Below are 15,809 nucleotides of genomic sequence, written 5' to 3' on the forward strand. Positions count from 1 at the left end.
TTCCCTTCAACTGGAACATTTTAAACCAATTAACTGGTCATGAGATTCACCGCTTATTATCTGATTGCAAATGGCCCCTTGGAGTTTACACTTTATTGGCTAATATAGGGGTCTTTTCACTAAGCTGCAGTATGAAATGGCCCTAGCGTGCCCTTAAATAAGAACATAAGAATAGCCATACTGGGTCAGATCAATGGTCCATCTAGACCAGTATCCTGTTTCCAACAGTGGCAAATCGAGGCCACAAGTACCTGGCAGAAAACCAAATAAGTAGCAACATTCCATGCAAGCAGTGGCTTCCCCATCTCTGTCTCAATAGCAGACTATGGACTTTTCCTCCAGGAATATGTCTAAACCTTTTTTAAACCCAGATATACTAACTATTGTTATTAAATTCTCCAGTAAAGAGTTCCAGAGCTTAATTATTCGTTGAGTAAAACAAATATTTCCTCCTATTTGTTTTAAAAGTATTTCCATGTAACTTCATTGAGTGTCCCCTAGTCTTTGTCCTTTTTGAAAGAGTAAAAAATTGATTCACTTCTCGTTCTACACCACTCAGGATATTGTAGACCTCTCCTCAGCCATCTCTTTTCCAAGATGAAGAGCCCTAACCTCTTTAGTCTTTACTCTAATTATAGGAGTTCCATCCCCTTTATCATTTTGGTCACTCTTGTTTGAACTTTTCTAATTCCGCAATATCTTTTTTTCAGATGTGGTGACCAGAACTGAATGCAATATTCATGGTGAGGTCACACCATGGAGCAATACTGAGGCATTATAGTATTTTCAGTTTTATTTAACATTCTTTTCCTAATAACCAGAGTTTATGCATGCATTTCAGAATGACCAATGCTGATATTTGGGGTGACTGTGGCAGCAGAGGAAGGGAGAAAGTATATTCTTCCTGCCATGCCACAGCTCTCCCCCCTCCTGACATCTGTAGCTCTATGTGGCCACCTAGTGTGCCTAGTGGTAGGTCTGGCCCTGCAGAGGTTATAACTAGCACCATTTGTATTCTTGTTTTTCTTAATTGTGATGTATTGTGTGTTTGTTTTTGTTGTGTTATGTTATGCCTTATTTCAAGTTATTAAGATATGTTTTATTATTATTATTACACTTGTATCCCGCACTTTCCCACTCAAAGCAGGCTCAATGCGGCTTACATAGCAATAGGGAATATAGAATATTGTAAGAGAAAGTAAGGTTAAATATATCAGAAAGATAGAGTAGAGGCGAAAAGTAGGGAGAGTTAGGTAATGGATAAGGGAGTAGGTTAGGAGATATAGTTTGGGTCAATGTCTTTGTCACATGGGTGTACAGTAGATGGGTTCATCAGATTAGTTTGGGTCATTTGGGAAAGCTTGCTTGAATAAATAGGTTTTTAGTGCTTTCCGGAAGGGTAGATGGTGACAGATTGATCGGATAGGTCTGGGGAGGGCATTCCAGAGTTGGCTGCCTAGGAAGGAGAAGTTGGATCCATAGTAGGTTTTGTACTTGAGGCCTTTGCAGTTGGGGTAATGCAGGTTGAGGTAATTTCGCAAAGATTCAGACATATTTCTGGTTGGAAGGTCAATCAAATTGAGCATATAGCTTGGAGATTCACCGTGGATAATCTTGTGGATTAATGTGTGGACCTTGAAGTTGATTCGCTCTTTGATAGGAAGCCAGTGAAGTTTTGCACAAAGAGGGGTTGCGCATTCAAAATGTGATTTGCCAAAGATGAGTCTTGCTGCAGTATTTTGGGCAGTCTGTAGTTTTTTCAGGATATGGGCCTTGCAGCCTAGAAAAATACTGTTACAGTAGTCGACATGGGTAAGTACCGTGGATTGCACGTGATGTTTTCTAAACTGCTTTGGGTAACATTGGTGCCTGGGTCATCAAGATGATTTATAAATAAAGAAACAAACCTGCCACACCTCCAAACATGCACACACTTTCTCACAATGTATGCTGAACCTCAATTCCAATCTGTATTTGTTATCATCTTGGATACAATCATTCCACTGAAACAGTCCATGTCTTCCCCGCAGAACTTTGCCCCCAGTACCTTACAGGCCTCCATCTTCTCAAAATCAAGTGCATGGTGAAGATAGGAGGTGGTGCAAATATCGCTCCTCTTCACACCACTGTTTTAAAGCTAAATAAGCTGAGTATCGCTCAGCAATTCACAATACCAAAAGAGATTATTATTCAAGGGCCAACAAGTTTGCTAACAATAAATCACAAAAATTATTTCAAATTTTGAATGCTATTCCCTTTCTTATCTACCCTCTCCAACTCTGTCTCAATTTTTCACCTCTCTCGATGTTCTAGCCCTAGCCTGGCAAAATAAAATCAATAATCTTAGGCAACACATGAACAATAACATGTCTTCTCCAATTACTCTGGAACCCAATTTTGCTCTTATGGTACAATGGTGCACCTTCAATCTCCCTACAATACAGAATTTAATGGATCACTGGCCCTCAATACATTTAGGGAAGATTCTGGCTATTAGGCCTAAAAAACTGGCACAAAAAATATGCCTAGGCATATTTGATAAAGTATGCCTAAATATAGGAATATGCTTAAATTTCAGTGCAGTTCGTAGAGTACACGGAGCGGCCACCCACATGACTAAATTTAGTTGCAGGCAGTTACACCAAATAAAACTAAATTAGATGTGGACTGGGTGTATTCTATAATGTGCATAGATATAAGAAATACCCACAGCCTTCCCATTCCACCTCCCTTTTCAGCTATGCGTCTTGGAATTTACGCACATCATTTTACAGAATATGGTTAGTTTTGCACATTGTGATACTGCTTCCCTTTCTTGGTGAATGTGTCCAGTATTCCAGACCTCCGCCTCCACGCTTCTGCAGTAACTCTTGAAGCTGGACTCAGTTCAGAACAGAAAAAGATTTAATACCAACTTCACTCGTAAACAAAATAACTCATTAACTTGCCGCCCAGGAACTCCCGCAAGTCAGCTTGCACGTATCTCAATCTCCACTATCCAGCTCTCAGTGGCCTCAAATATAAGACTGTCTATGCTTCCTCTTTTTCTTATCTTAGCACTCAATCCTGGAACGGACTGCCCCAAGTGGTCAAATTCACCCCAGATCACCCGACCTTTAAGAAGCGGCTCAAGACCTTCCTTTTCGGTAGAGCATATGCTGTGGGCCCTCCTGGTGTTACGTCCCTCTGAGCCACGGCAGCCACATCGACAAATTGTCACCTTCCCCTCTCTCCCTCCTGTTGTTCCTCTTTCCCTTCTCTGACGCTAATTCCTGTATTTTGTATTAATGTTGTTTAATAGACTATTGTACGCCACATTGAGCCTGTCCATGGGCGGGAATAATGTGGGATATAAATGCCATAAATAATAATAATAAACAAAAACCCTCTCAATTTTAGGGAACTGTTCCAATTACCCTCACTGCCCCTTCTTTTGGTAGCAAAGTTCTGCTTTCTCTTATTGCTTCAGGTTTAACTTTTGCCAAGTTCCACTCAGCACTCCACAAAGTTCAGTTCTATTTTCAAACTGGTTTCACCCAGCCTTTCAGCAAAGTTCAGTTCAGCATTCAGTCAAATGCACTTCAGTCTTTAGCAAAGTTCAGTTCCACAAAATAAGCAAAAACTCTCCAAAGGAAGAGGAAGAAATTATATGAACCAGGAAAGTCCTACCTTTCCTCCTCCAGCACTTCCACTAGCTCTGTCACTAGCAGGCTGGTAGCACACCTCCCTCTTCACAGAACAAACACCTGTGGCCTCCCACGTGCTCTTGTGCTGTAGATTAACCTTGGGTATCCTCCCAGTCCATGCTGGCTGTCTCTCCTGGAATTGGCAATCCCACAGGCATGTATAGCTCTGCCTCTTTGTAATCCATTTCCTCAGATATTTTTTTATTTTTTTTTTTGTTACATTTGTACCCCGCGCTTTCCCACTCATGGCAGGCTCAATGCGGACTGGAAAAGGTGGTTCAGAAACAGCTTACCTCCTTTTTCACCCAATCACAGCTCAGGGATGCAGCTCAGGAAGTGCATCACAGGAAGGAGGACAGACAAAATGGTCTGTGGCTGAAGCAGTTGGATTGTAATTAGGAGTATCAGGAGCAGCCTTGGATTATTACTAGCCCAAATAGATGGGTAAAGGTCAGGTGGAATTGGATATATACAAATAAATTGAATATACTACATGAATCCAGTTGAAAAGTGTTTGGGATTATAAATCATGATCTTGAGTGGACAGGCAGTCTGAGATAAAGACTGTACAGATGGAATTATAATATGGTTCCCCTGCTGGTTGCAGAAAGCTCAGTAAAATTGAGTTGTATAAAAAGCTTATCTCTGGAGTACTGTGTGTTTCTTTAGAGCAGGAACGAGGGCACTAGCTTCCCCGGACTGGCCGAGTGCTTTTGAGAAGCCCAACAGTATACCCCATTGCTCTGGATCTCTATTCCAGCTCTTTAGTCTACTCCCAGTTCGAAAGGTGGTGACTGTGAAAGTATGAATAGAAGAAACTGAGTGGTGAATCGGAAAGCAGAAAGATAAAAGTTTTGATTTGTGGCCTAGGTCGGAGCTTGGGGTAGCCCTGGACCCTGAGGGACTGACTAGTGTTGGAGGTGGCAAGACCCGGGTTACATATATATCCAGACTTGGCCCTCGACTACATGGTAAGTTATATTGTAGAAAAGCATTAGAATCATATCTATGCTATTTGAATGCTCTAATGTATGCTTAATAGGTGCTTCACTAATTTTATGCTGACATTGTATTATATCTCTGTTATTTGAATTTCAGTGCTGTTAAATGTGTATATTTTTGATACTGTTTCATAGTAGTTCTATTATTAGGTTTCAATTTGCTTTTCAAGTTTACCTCATGTATTATATTTGGTCATTTTCACTATTGTTATGATGTTAACAAAACTGTAAGTTTTATGTTAAACTGTACCTGCTGTACATTGCCTTGATAATCTTGTCACAAAGGCAGTTAATAGAATCCTAATAAATAAATAAAATTGGGCTGCAGAATTATCATACTACTTCTCTCCATATATAAATAGCATCCAGTGAATCAATATTCAAAAGGATTTAGTCAGAAAGGAGAGGCTTCAGACCTCTTAAACCCTGCTAAACTGGTTATTCACCAATGTTCATTAGTATTAAACTGGGCGGTGCTGCTAAACAGACTTTTAACTGTCCAGTTGAGGGGTATTCTAAGGGCGGAGTCAGGGGTGGTCCTGGAAATAATAAAAGAATGAGCAATTTTGAGTGCCATGCCTGCATAACTAACCAAGGAAGTAGAACTATGTAAATAGCAATCCTAACTTTGCCCAGTTGGCTATGCAGATACAGCACTGAATATCAACCATACCTACATATATGGGTATTGTGGATAACCCAGATAGTCAGTGCCAGTGACCGGACATGGTACTACACTGAATATCCAGGTCTAACTTTGCTAGCTGAATAACAACATAAGAACATAAGTATTGTAAACTCTTTGAGCAGGGACTGTCTTTCTTCTATGTTTGTGCAGCGCTGCATACGCCTTGTAGCGCTATAGAAATGCTAAATAGTAGTAGTAGTAGTAGTAGCATTGCCATACTGGGACACACCAAAGGTCCATCAAGCCCTTTTATGAAGAAGCTTATCCTGTTTCCAACAGTGGTTAATCCAGGTCACAAGTACCTGGCAAGATCCCAGATCCTTATCATTTCCACCAGCTTTAAGAAGGGGAAAACATGTTAATATATATTAGACTTAATTTGAATTTACCAATACCTGATTCAGCTGCTGGGGAGTAGAGGCCAAGATTTTTCTCCTAAATTTCCCTTCCTGGTATTTTTGTGTAATAAATGTTTTTCTTTGTTCTGGTGGCGAATCCATATGTAATTTCTCTTCTGATTGGAGATTTGCTTCCCAAAAACCATTTGCCCTCTTATTTCCAACAATAATAAACAGCTGGCAAAAAAAAAAAAAAGAGAAATCAGTTAATTATATATAAAGAGAGAGAGAGAGATGTTACTTTCCAACCTGGCAGATAAATATTATACTGAGACAAAATAGCTTCATCTGTAAGATTATAAAATAATTAATTTTATGTTATTTTAATACCCTTTTATAATATATTGAATAATTACACAGATTAGTCATAACCTTTACTTTGCATGTGTTTGACACATCTCTCAGGTGGAAAAAAAAAACCCTTTTTGTCTTTCATTTTCTTTAAATATTTCTAATGAGTTTGGCCTAATAGCAGCAACAGCACTGAAGAACAAAGTCCTGACATGCCCAAACATATACGCAACAGGCCATGGCAGCACTATCCTGCCTATGTATTCCAATTCTGCTCAGGAAGTAAAAGTGGAGGAGCAGCCTAACAGTTAGTGCAGTAGCCTGAGAACCAGAAGAAGCGTGTTTGATTCCTACTAAAGCTCCTTGTCACTCTGGGCAACTCATTTAATCCTCCATTGCCCTAGGTACAAAATAAGTACCTGTATACAATCTGTAAACCACTTTGATTGTAACTACAGAAAGGCAGTATATCAAATCCCCTCACCTTTCCCTATAAGTAGCACCTCTAATACTGAGAAGGTAAAGCAGTTCTCATGCCCTTAAATCTTTCATCTTTGCTGAAGTTGCCAGATTGTGATGATAAAATTAACATAAAGAGTTTCAGTTTATTGCAAAATAGTGAGTTCAAGAAATATTCTTCACTGTCCCAATGAAGTTTACCTCTTGGCATAATTCTTTGCACTCCCTTCAAACCTGTATTAATTTACATTTTTTATTAAATTTTTGGTTCCGGTTTAGTTTTTGATACTGTCCCTTTAAGCTCGGATTGAGTTGGGGTGCTTTCCTTTTAAATTAACGTGCTGTAAGAATGTGATTGGAGGAAATAATCTGTGATGCAACATCCAAGGGGCGGAGCTATGACGTTGGCGTTCTATTTGAATGTCCGCCATTTTCTGAGCCATTGTTCGCAATGGATTGAAAAGAAAAGAAAAAACATTTTTTGTTTTTCACATTTCTCCTGATGAAGGTTGCGAAACAGTGGGGTCCCTTGCTGTTGGGAAAGTTTATAAGACATTGCGAGTGTGGAAGATTGTACATTAATACCCACTTAAATTATTGATAAGAGCAAATTGTATTCAACTTCATGACCGTCTTACAAGTATGACTGGAAGAAACGAATCAGCAACTTGAAACACTTTCATCACTGCTATTTGGGAGTCAGGACGTAAGACTCCAGAAGAGTCACAAATCAGCAATTTAAGCTAAGTTATTGATTTTTTGAATTTCTTGCTGCTGATATGTGTTGAATAATAGACACTGCAATTGTGTTTCATTTTTTATTTTTAACACCTTCCAGTTTTCATCTAAGAGGGCCTAGTAGTGGATACTGTAGTTTCTTAGATCCATTAGTATTCTCTATAGAGGGGTGTATAGACTTTGATCACTTTTTGACATTAGAAGATATTCCGCTTTTTGCTCACAGAATCTTTTTCTCCCCAAGTGTGGGAGTTTTTTTTGATGTCTGTGATTTTTTCGGAAGGCGGTAGGAGCCTATGATGTTGGCCATTTCAGTGGAGTCCTAATGTTAGGTTCCCTGGGCTGTTGAGGCTATTTCATTTACATAAAAATCTTATGTTTGATCGAGGTCTTACGTCCATCTATAGATTGAATAAAAAGATGATACTTAGTGTTTTTGAAATATATAATTGCACTCTTGGCAGTTTAAAATACTTTTGAATTTTTTAACCTGAAATGACAGACCTCCCCCCACCACTTTTGTCGTTGTTGTTGTGTCATCAGTATTGCACTACTGCTCATATAGTGTACCTTATTTCTCAAATAAGGTGATTCCTGGACAACTTCTTGCCAAATTGTTTTGCCCTGGTTTCTGTTCTTCTTGTTCCTGTTTCTTCCTCTCATGTCTCACATCGAAGATCACTATGGTTTCCACCGCATCTCATCCCTCCACCCTTGGGTCTTGATCCCTTGTGCTTCCCAGTTTCTTCCCACACATGGGAATTCCTTTCTGTTCCTAATTTGTTTTATGTAATAGTATTATTGTTTTTTTTTGTTACATTTGTACCCCGCGCTTTTTCCCACTTATGGCAGGCTCAATGCGGCAGACGATGGAGGGTTAAGTGACTTGCCCAGAGTCACAAGGAGCTGCCTGTGCTGGGAATCAAACTCAGTTCCTCAGTTCCCCAGGACCAAAGTCCACCACCCTAACCACTAGGCCACTCCTCCACTCCACTTTGACCTTTTATTAGCAAAAGTGGTATATCAAATCCCAAATATACAAACTTAAACAAGTCACTCAGTCCCTTTTCTTCTCCCAGCACCTTTACTGCTTCTTCCCCTTCGGCTCTACTCTTTGTCTTTTCTTCTACTTAATTGTAGATCTCTTCATGCTAAACCTGATCAGGTATCTGATGTCCTTTCATCTCACCCCAAATCTGCTCTTTTTTCATAGCTGCAGGCGGGGGGAGACACTATCCTTACTCAGTGCATTCCCTTCCATTATTCAGCTCTCTCTGTCCCACAAATGTCTTATAAATCCCCTTTTCTTTAGTTACCCATGACTCTTCTCCTTCTAGCGCTGAAACTTTGTTATTGCAGATTTGTCACCCCCCCCCCCACCCCCCAATCTACTGTCTCCTTGTCTACCTTCCCCCATCTCACTACTTCTGGCAAAGAAGCCTTTATTTCCTACGTTTTGGATATCTGTGTGCAACATCCTCACCTTCTTCTGTTGGGTGATTTCAATATCCACTTTGATAAAGTTTTCTGCCCCATTGACAGGTGTCTCTGTTCTCTTTTCAGTGATTTGGGTTTTGTCAAACACATTCTTTTCCTACCCATGCTGCAGGGCATACCCTTGATCTTGTACTCTCTCACCACTATGATTCTATCCAGTTTTCTAATCTTTCCTGTACCTCTCTACCTTGGTCTGATCATACTTTCCTCTCTATCATTTTCTTCCCAAGTCCAGACAGCCCGTTTGCCAGTCTCTCAAGAGATTTCTTTTCCTGATTTCAGGTCATTTGACCACTCCTCCTGCCCACCCCTCTTTACTTACTTTCCGAATGATTTTCTCTCTCTCCCCCTTTCTTTTCAAGTGATGTTGTGGAACACTACCCTTCAGAATGTAGTCTCTCGGTATCCTCTCTGGGACTTCAGCAGCCCTGGATTAGGGGTGATCTTCCTGGCCTTCAAAGGCAGCTTTGGAAAGCTGAACGTTTGTGGCATAGATCTAAATCTCTATCTGACCTCCACTCTTTTCAGTCTCTCTTGACTCATTAGTGGCCTAAGTTTAAGGATTCCTGACACTCCTTTTATACTACACTTGTTATCGAGGATGATAACAGCCCAAGGGCTCTTTTTTCCATTGTATGGAAGAGACTTCAAATAATCCAGAACAATAATTCAATGCCTATCAACCCTATCGTGTCACCCCCTTACTGAAGCAATATCACTGGCTTCTCATTCCATTTTGTATTGAACACAAGGCTCTCACCATTGCTCACAAGGTCCTTTATTCTGGTAGTCCTTCTTACCTTGCCACCTTGTACACTACATTTCTCATTTGGGGTCCTTTTTCCAAAATTAAGAAAAAAAGGGCCCTGAGGTAGCCATCTTTCCCATGCACCAGGGCCCTTTTTACCACAGTGGGTAAAAATCCCCCCCCCCCCCCCAAAAATGACTCTTACCGCGTGGCCATGCGGCAGGGAGCACTTACCAATAAGACGGTGATAAGGGCTACTGCGGTAATCTGGTGGTAACCGGGCAGCACGTAGTGATGTCGAATTACTGCCAGGTTACCTCTGTGCTAACCATTTCTGGGGTTTTAATTTTTTCCCTGAAAATGGTGCATGCTGGACCTAGAACTACCGTCGGATGACACGTTGGACCAGTGGTAGTTCAAGAATAGCGTGTAGTTAACCCTGCGTTGGGCTTACTGCCACTTCATAAAAGGGCCCCTTGGTAATCACTTCTCAGTTCCATTCTTGCACTGTGCTAGATTGGAGAGTACCCATCATTCTACCTTTTCCTCTTTAGTTCCCTCTTTCTGGAACTCTCTTCTGACTAATGTTTGGGCTGCTCAATCCTTTCTCCAGTTCTTTGTTCACCTAGAGACTTACTTGTTTTCAAGACCTTTCCCAGGGGTGCCATGATTCAGCTGTGTTGGCTGCTGGGAAACTGCAGGATCCCCTCTCTCTCATCTTGATAGAAATTTGGTAGTGCTCTTTATCCTCTTTTAGCATTTTTCCCTTTCCTGGATTCTTATTTCCAATTCATTCTTTTGTTTCCTATCTTGAATTGTAGTTCCTTTCAATTTTTTCTACTATTTATTTTAGTTTGTGCACTGCTTTGATTTCTGTTCTGAAAGGCGGTTTAACAAGAGCCTAATAAACATAAACAAATAGGCACTACTTCCCCCAACACAAAAAAATAAAACCACAAAGAAAAATGTAACTTTTGGATTTGAACACCTCTAGAATATTGAACCACTGAGATCCAAGCAAATATTTCAGAATGAGGCCTGTATATTTAAATGTGAAACCATTTTTCACAAAAGAGTCAAGCACTTGAATAAAAAACACTCAAAACATCCAAAAATGTGCAAAAACATTGACAATTGAGTGTTGTTAATGTATTGATCCCTTCAGCAAAAAGCATTCAAAATTCTTCCTTCATAAATAGTAACAATTAATGTATATTCTATATGCAAAGTTTGCTATATTCTAAATTGTGGAACTTCTACAATGCATACCCTTGGCACTTACACTGTTATCATGCTCACGCATACACCAAAAATTAACAAAATACAATTACAACTTATTGGCAGGAATTTGGCAACAGATTTATTTAAACAATTCAATGACTGGAACCGCTTTAATCAAAGTCACTGCTCTTCACAGCCCCATCTTCCAGAGTAGCCTATCACATCAAATAAATTATTCCTCCTCTTCCACCCTTGCTTGTCGGTGATGACCTAGCTGCTATGCATGTTCTAATAATATATAACAGCAATAAACATTACTAGCAAGTTTTGCAGTGATGCCAAAACCTTGTCTCCATTTCTGGCAGCGAGATCACATACAAGCAGATCACATACGAGCAGATCAAAACCCAATATCCATACCACTTTATCCCCTTCTCCTCCCAAAAATAACTGGTCACCTGTAATCAAGCCCCTCTTTCTCTACAGATGGGACCTCCCCCCCCCCCCCATAAAGACACAAAGCCCCAACAAATTTAATCCTAAACAACTTCTGTCTCCAAAACTTGTAAGAAAAGAAGGGAGGGAAGGGTGGGAAAATCCAATTCCACCCCCCTCATGTAACCACTCCCACCATCCAAACAACCAAAATACCAGCTCTTCACACTCCTTTACCCCACCCACCTCTTTCTTCACCATCCTCAGCCTAGCCATAATCTCCTACCTTTCCTTAGGAACCCACATGCCTCAATGTTTATTCATTGCATCACTCACATCCCCAAAACTCCCTAACTGCTCACTTCCTTCCTTCCTTTATCCTTCCCCTCCCAACCCCCCAAAATTCCATTTGTTAGCATTTCAGCCAAGGCTATTAGTCCACTTTTGTGGTTTGATCCTATAGCAGTATTTCGGGCAAAAATTTGCTCTGAAGTCCATTTGCATCAGTAACATGTTTTTGATGGGGAGGAGGGGAAACAAACAATAACCCACAACAAATGTAGTGGGTTAGTATATCAGCCCCTTTCTATGAAAACAAATTCATATTCTTTCTCTATTTCTTGTCTTTGGTCATTAAATAGAAAATATGTTTAGTTGTGTTTTCTTTTGAAAGAACAGCTGAGGAGTCATTTCCTAATGGTTATCATATGGTAGTACTGTTATGTGCCTGTTGTATGAACAGGGCCCTGCAGTTGATATGTGAGAATAATGGCCTTACTATATGATAACTACAACTAAATAAGCCCCTTAATTGTCAGACATAGATGAAAGAGTACAACTTATGTTTTCCATTCTTTTTAGCTTCTTTTCTAGTGCTTGGCCAATTACCAAAGCATTCATTAGCCAAGAATAGAACCAATAAATTACACAATAAAATGAATTGTCTATTCACAAATGGAGTGAAATTATTAAATTTATAAATGATGATTTTTTTTTAGCACATCCATGAAAATTAGAGGAACAGACACAATCTTTCTGCATTTTCCATTAAAGGGGTAGTTATTATGGTGCAGTAAAAGTCAAGCTTTTACCACATCTTAGTTTATCGTGGGTGACACTAACTTGGAGTATCACAGTACTGAAGGTTAGTGACTCCCACAATACATGATTAATTCAGCCTGTAATCAATCTTGCAAGCTGTATTATTCATATTGCCCAGGAGCATTTCAATAAAGCTTCTCCTCCCTCTTTTAGCCAAAGACCCACCCCCGAAAACATATCCTCCCCTTCTAAAGCCCCACTAAACACATCCCCCCTTCCTAAGGGCACGCTTCTCCCAAAAGATAATTAAAAGGCAGCTTGACCTGTAGTGGTAGTACAGCAAGACTACTGCTAGGGGCTCACCAGTACCATTTTGAAACCAGTGCAGGAAGATGCAGGCGCTAGTGAAGATTGCTTCTGCCTTGGAACCCCTATATAATAGGGATTAATAAAGATAAGTCTGGGAAGGGGGAGGGGGATATCTGATGGGAGTCTTTGGGAGAGTAATTTGTGATGGGGGTCTTCAGGGGAGATGTTTGGAGTTGGACTTCAGGGGGAAAGAAGAAATTAATCTGTTAATGTTTGGCCCCTTTAAGATGTGGCCTGGTATCATCAGGCCATGGGTTAACATCCCAATTTTCCTGAGCAGGGAAAATAATGCCAGCTTTTAGCTGGAGTTATTTTCCTAAGAATAGCGCAAATGGTGATATTCATCATGAGCTCTGTTACCAGATTTACATAATAATTAGATGTTTTGTATGCATTACATGCTTTGTATCTCATTATGTATCCCGCAGTAATTTAGATTAACATGTGTTACAATAATATAAATTTCTAAATAAAAAAGGCAGGAAGAGAACCCCAAGTACAAACAGCAAAATAATAAAAAACAAAGGTTCTCAAAAGATTGTGAACAATCTGCACTTGGAAGAATGAGCCACGATGCTATGCAATAGTCCCCAATAAAACAACTATCTGTTTATAACAGTATAAAGAATATATGTGAGCTTTTGGAGGTTGTTTGCCTATGATGAAGCAAGAAAGCTCTGTTGGCTTGTAAGCAATGAGCTATTCTTGAGTCTTTTTCTTCCCATGTAACCAAATACTGTTTGTGTATTGTTTGGTCACAATCTTTTGAGAACCATTATTTTTGATTAGTTTGCTGTTTACAGTAATATAATACATTATTAGTATTTAATTTAAATTAAGGGGGCAAATAATGGGGCCATTTTACTAAACTGCATTAAACAGCTAACCTATGGGAGAAGAGGCAGGGGCAAAGGCTGCTAGGGAAAGGAGCAAAAGAGATAGAGATATAGAGAGTTGTGAAGAGGGTGAGAGATAAATGAAGGGAACAGAGTTTTGAAGGAGGAGAGAAAGGGTGGAAATAAGGAAGGTTAAAGGGGAAATGGGAGCCTGAGTAGGGGGATAAAACATAAAAGAACTGGAGCTGGAGAGCGGATGAGTGACAGGAAAGGAGATAGACTTTGGTAAGGGGTGAGAGGTAGAGAAGATAAGCTGGGGAGCCCTCTTCCACAGACTCATCCAGGGACAGGGACACCATCAATGGTTAAGGATTTCCAAAGTAGCAGTGGTTACCCTTCACTGCCGACCAGGATGGTGCCATCATCTAAAATGGCTTCCAGTGACCCCTAGTGGTAGTACTGCCAGCTGAGTCTTGGGGAGGGGGCAGGGAGGAGTCTTGTGATGTCAGGAGTGGGGTTTGTACTCAGAGAAGGGATCAGAGGGTGACTTGTTGTATGGATAGAATCAAGAGATTCTTTGATGTGGGGAATGTGATGGGGGGTTACTTGATGTAGGGGGGGAGATGTGATCTGGGGTATGGTGATGTTGGGGAAGTGATTGAAAAGAGAGATGTGGAAGAAGGGGTGCCACTGCATCTGCTCAGGGCTGCCGAGAGGGGGGGCCATGGGGGCAAATTTCCCCAGGCCTGGGCCACCAAGGAGGGCCCAGCACCAGAGTCTCTCTCCCTCTCCTGCTCCCAGGCCACTGGTGCCGCAGTCCCATCTCCACCTGCCTACCCTCAGCTCCCTTCTGTCTGTCGTCCGACCCCCTGCATTAAAAAAATCTCTAAAGCAGCAGCGCAGCACCTTCTCTGCGAAAGCCGCAGATCGCCTCGGGCGGGCCTTCCCTCACTGTGTACCACCCTCCTCTGATGTAACTTCCTATTTCCGCGAGGGCGGGACACAGTGAGGGAAGGCCCGCCCGAGGTGATCTACTGCTTTCGCAGAGAAGGCACTGCTGCTTTAGAGATTTTTTTTTCATTTAAATGAAGGTGGTCGGATGGCAGGCAGAAGGGAGCAGAAGGTAGGTAGGTGGAGACTGGGAACTGCGGCACCAGCGGCCTGGGAGCAGGAGAGGGAGATGACAGCAGTAGCGATTGAGGGGTGAGGGGGTGATCCTTGGGGGGGGAGGGCAGGGGCAGCGATCCTGGGGGGGGGGGGGGGGGGCAGCCTTGCCCCGGGCCCGGCTCAGTCTCTCGGCAGCCCTGCATCTGTTCTATGTTATGCTTTTTTTTTTTTTTAAATCGTGGCTACCTGATAGCTCAGATGCTCCCACACTATCAGGTAATGACTGTAACATGGTGGCCCTGCAGTACTGCAGAGCAGATGCTGGGCATGCCACCTATATTTATCATCCAGGCTTCATACTTAGCACACATTAAAATTTGAATTAAATGTGCAAAAACTACCACACTTTATTAAAAGGGTTTTAATGTTTGTTACAATTATAAAGCACCTAAGTAACCACCCCACCCCCAAATGCAATTGTAATTGCTGACAAAAATATATCTTAAAGAAAATTAAGGCTATTTTGTAAGTAAACTAATGATGTGTGGTAAACAAACACAAACAGCAGTATTGTAACAGCAGGGTTAATATTTCTGAAATATGTGTGCCTACAACCACATAACAAGGAAACTTTTCAGATTATCGCTCATGGGTCAATAAAGTAATTAACATAGATAAATTATGCATAACTTGTTAGCAATTCAGCAACTTTAATTTATACTCTCCCCTTAGAAACTTTTTCCTGGCTTTAATTAAGACACATTTTTTTTTCTGCATTGCCTTCATTGTCTTTCAGTGCTGCATGGCCCTGAAGTGAATAATTGAAAAGGGTTCAGTTTGGCAAGTAGAAAGCACTTCAACACTTTGCAGAAAATTGTAGTTTGCCAAAAAGCAGTGTAAACTATCTCCAAGCTGATTATAGAGAATTATACAGCTTTGCTATCTGTTTTTATTGATTCCATGCTATGTTCAGGACTTTTCTTTAAAGATCAGGTAATCCATTAGTAAAGCCATAGAAGTTAAAGAAAAAGTTCTCACTTCCATACCTCAACAAGTTCATTGCTCCAAATGTTGGCATCCATTTTTAGGCTTCGCACTTTTGACACTTTAGGCCCAAGAGATCTGTGCTGCCCTGGAAAATAATATGTAAAATTATAAACCTAATTTATAATATTCTAATTAACTGAGCTTTCTAATTCTAAGGCTCCATACAGTGCAGGGTGAGGCAAAAAAAAAAAAGTAACCACCTAGAGTTTTTTTGCCATTTTCTCAGCAACCACTTTGAATTTCTATG

At 40.8% G+C, this 15,809-nt stretch overlaps 1 protein-coding gene across 2 annotated transcripts in view; it reads right to left on the reverse strand.

The window, feature by feature from the left end:
* Positions 1 to 15,809, reverse strand: part of ARAP2 (ArfGAP with RhoGAP domain, ankyrin repeat and PH domain 2) — a 508,912-nt gene that overhangs the window by 302,357 nt on the left and 190,746 nt on the right. For both annotated transcript variants that reach the window (XM_030191273.1, XM_030191272.1), the window contains exons 11-12: positions 15,562 to 15,647; positions 5,771 to 5,950 (exon numbers count right to left, since the gene is read on the reverse strand). In XM_030191273.1, the coding sequence (XP_030047133.1) occupies positions 5,771 to 5,950; positions 15,562 to 15,647 (266 nt within the window). The remainder of the gene's footprint in view (positions 1 to 5,770; positions 5,951 to 15,561; positions 15,648 to 15,809) is intronic.

The sequence above is a fragment of the Microcaecilia unicolor genome, chromosome 2 (assembly GCF_901765095.1).
Source record: "Microcaecilia unicolor chromosome 2, aMicUni1.1, whole genome shotgun sequence".
In the NCBI taxonomy this organism is placed as follows: Eukaryota; Metazoa; Chordata; class Amphibia; order Gymnophiona; family Siphonopidae; genus Microcaecilia; species Microcaecilia unicolor.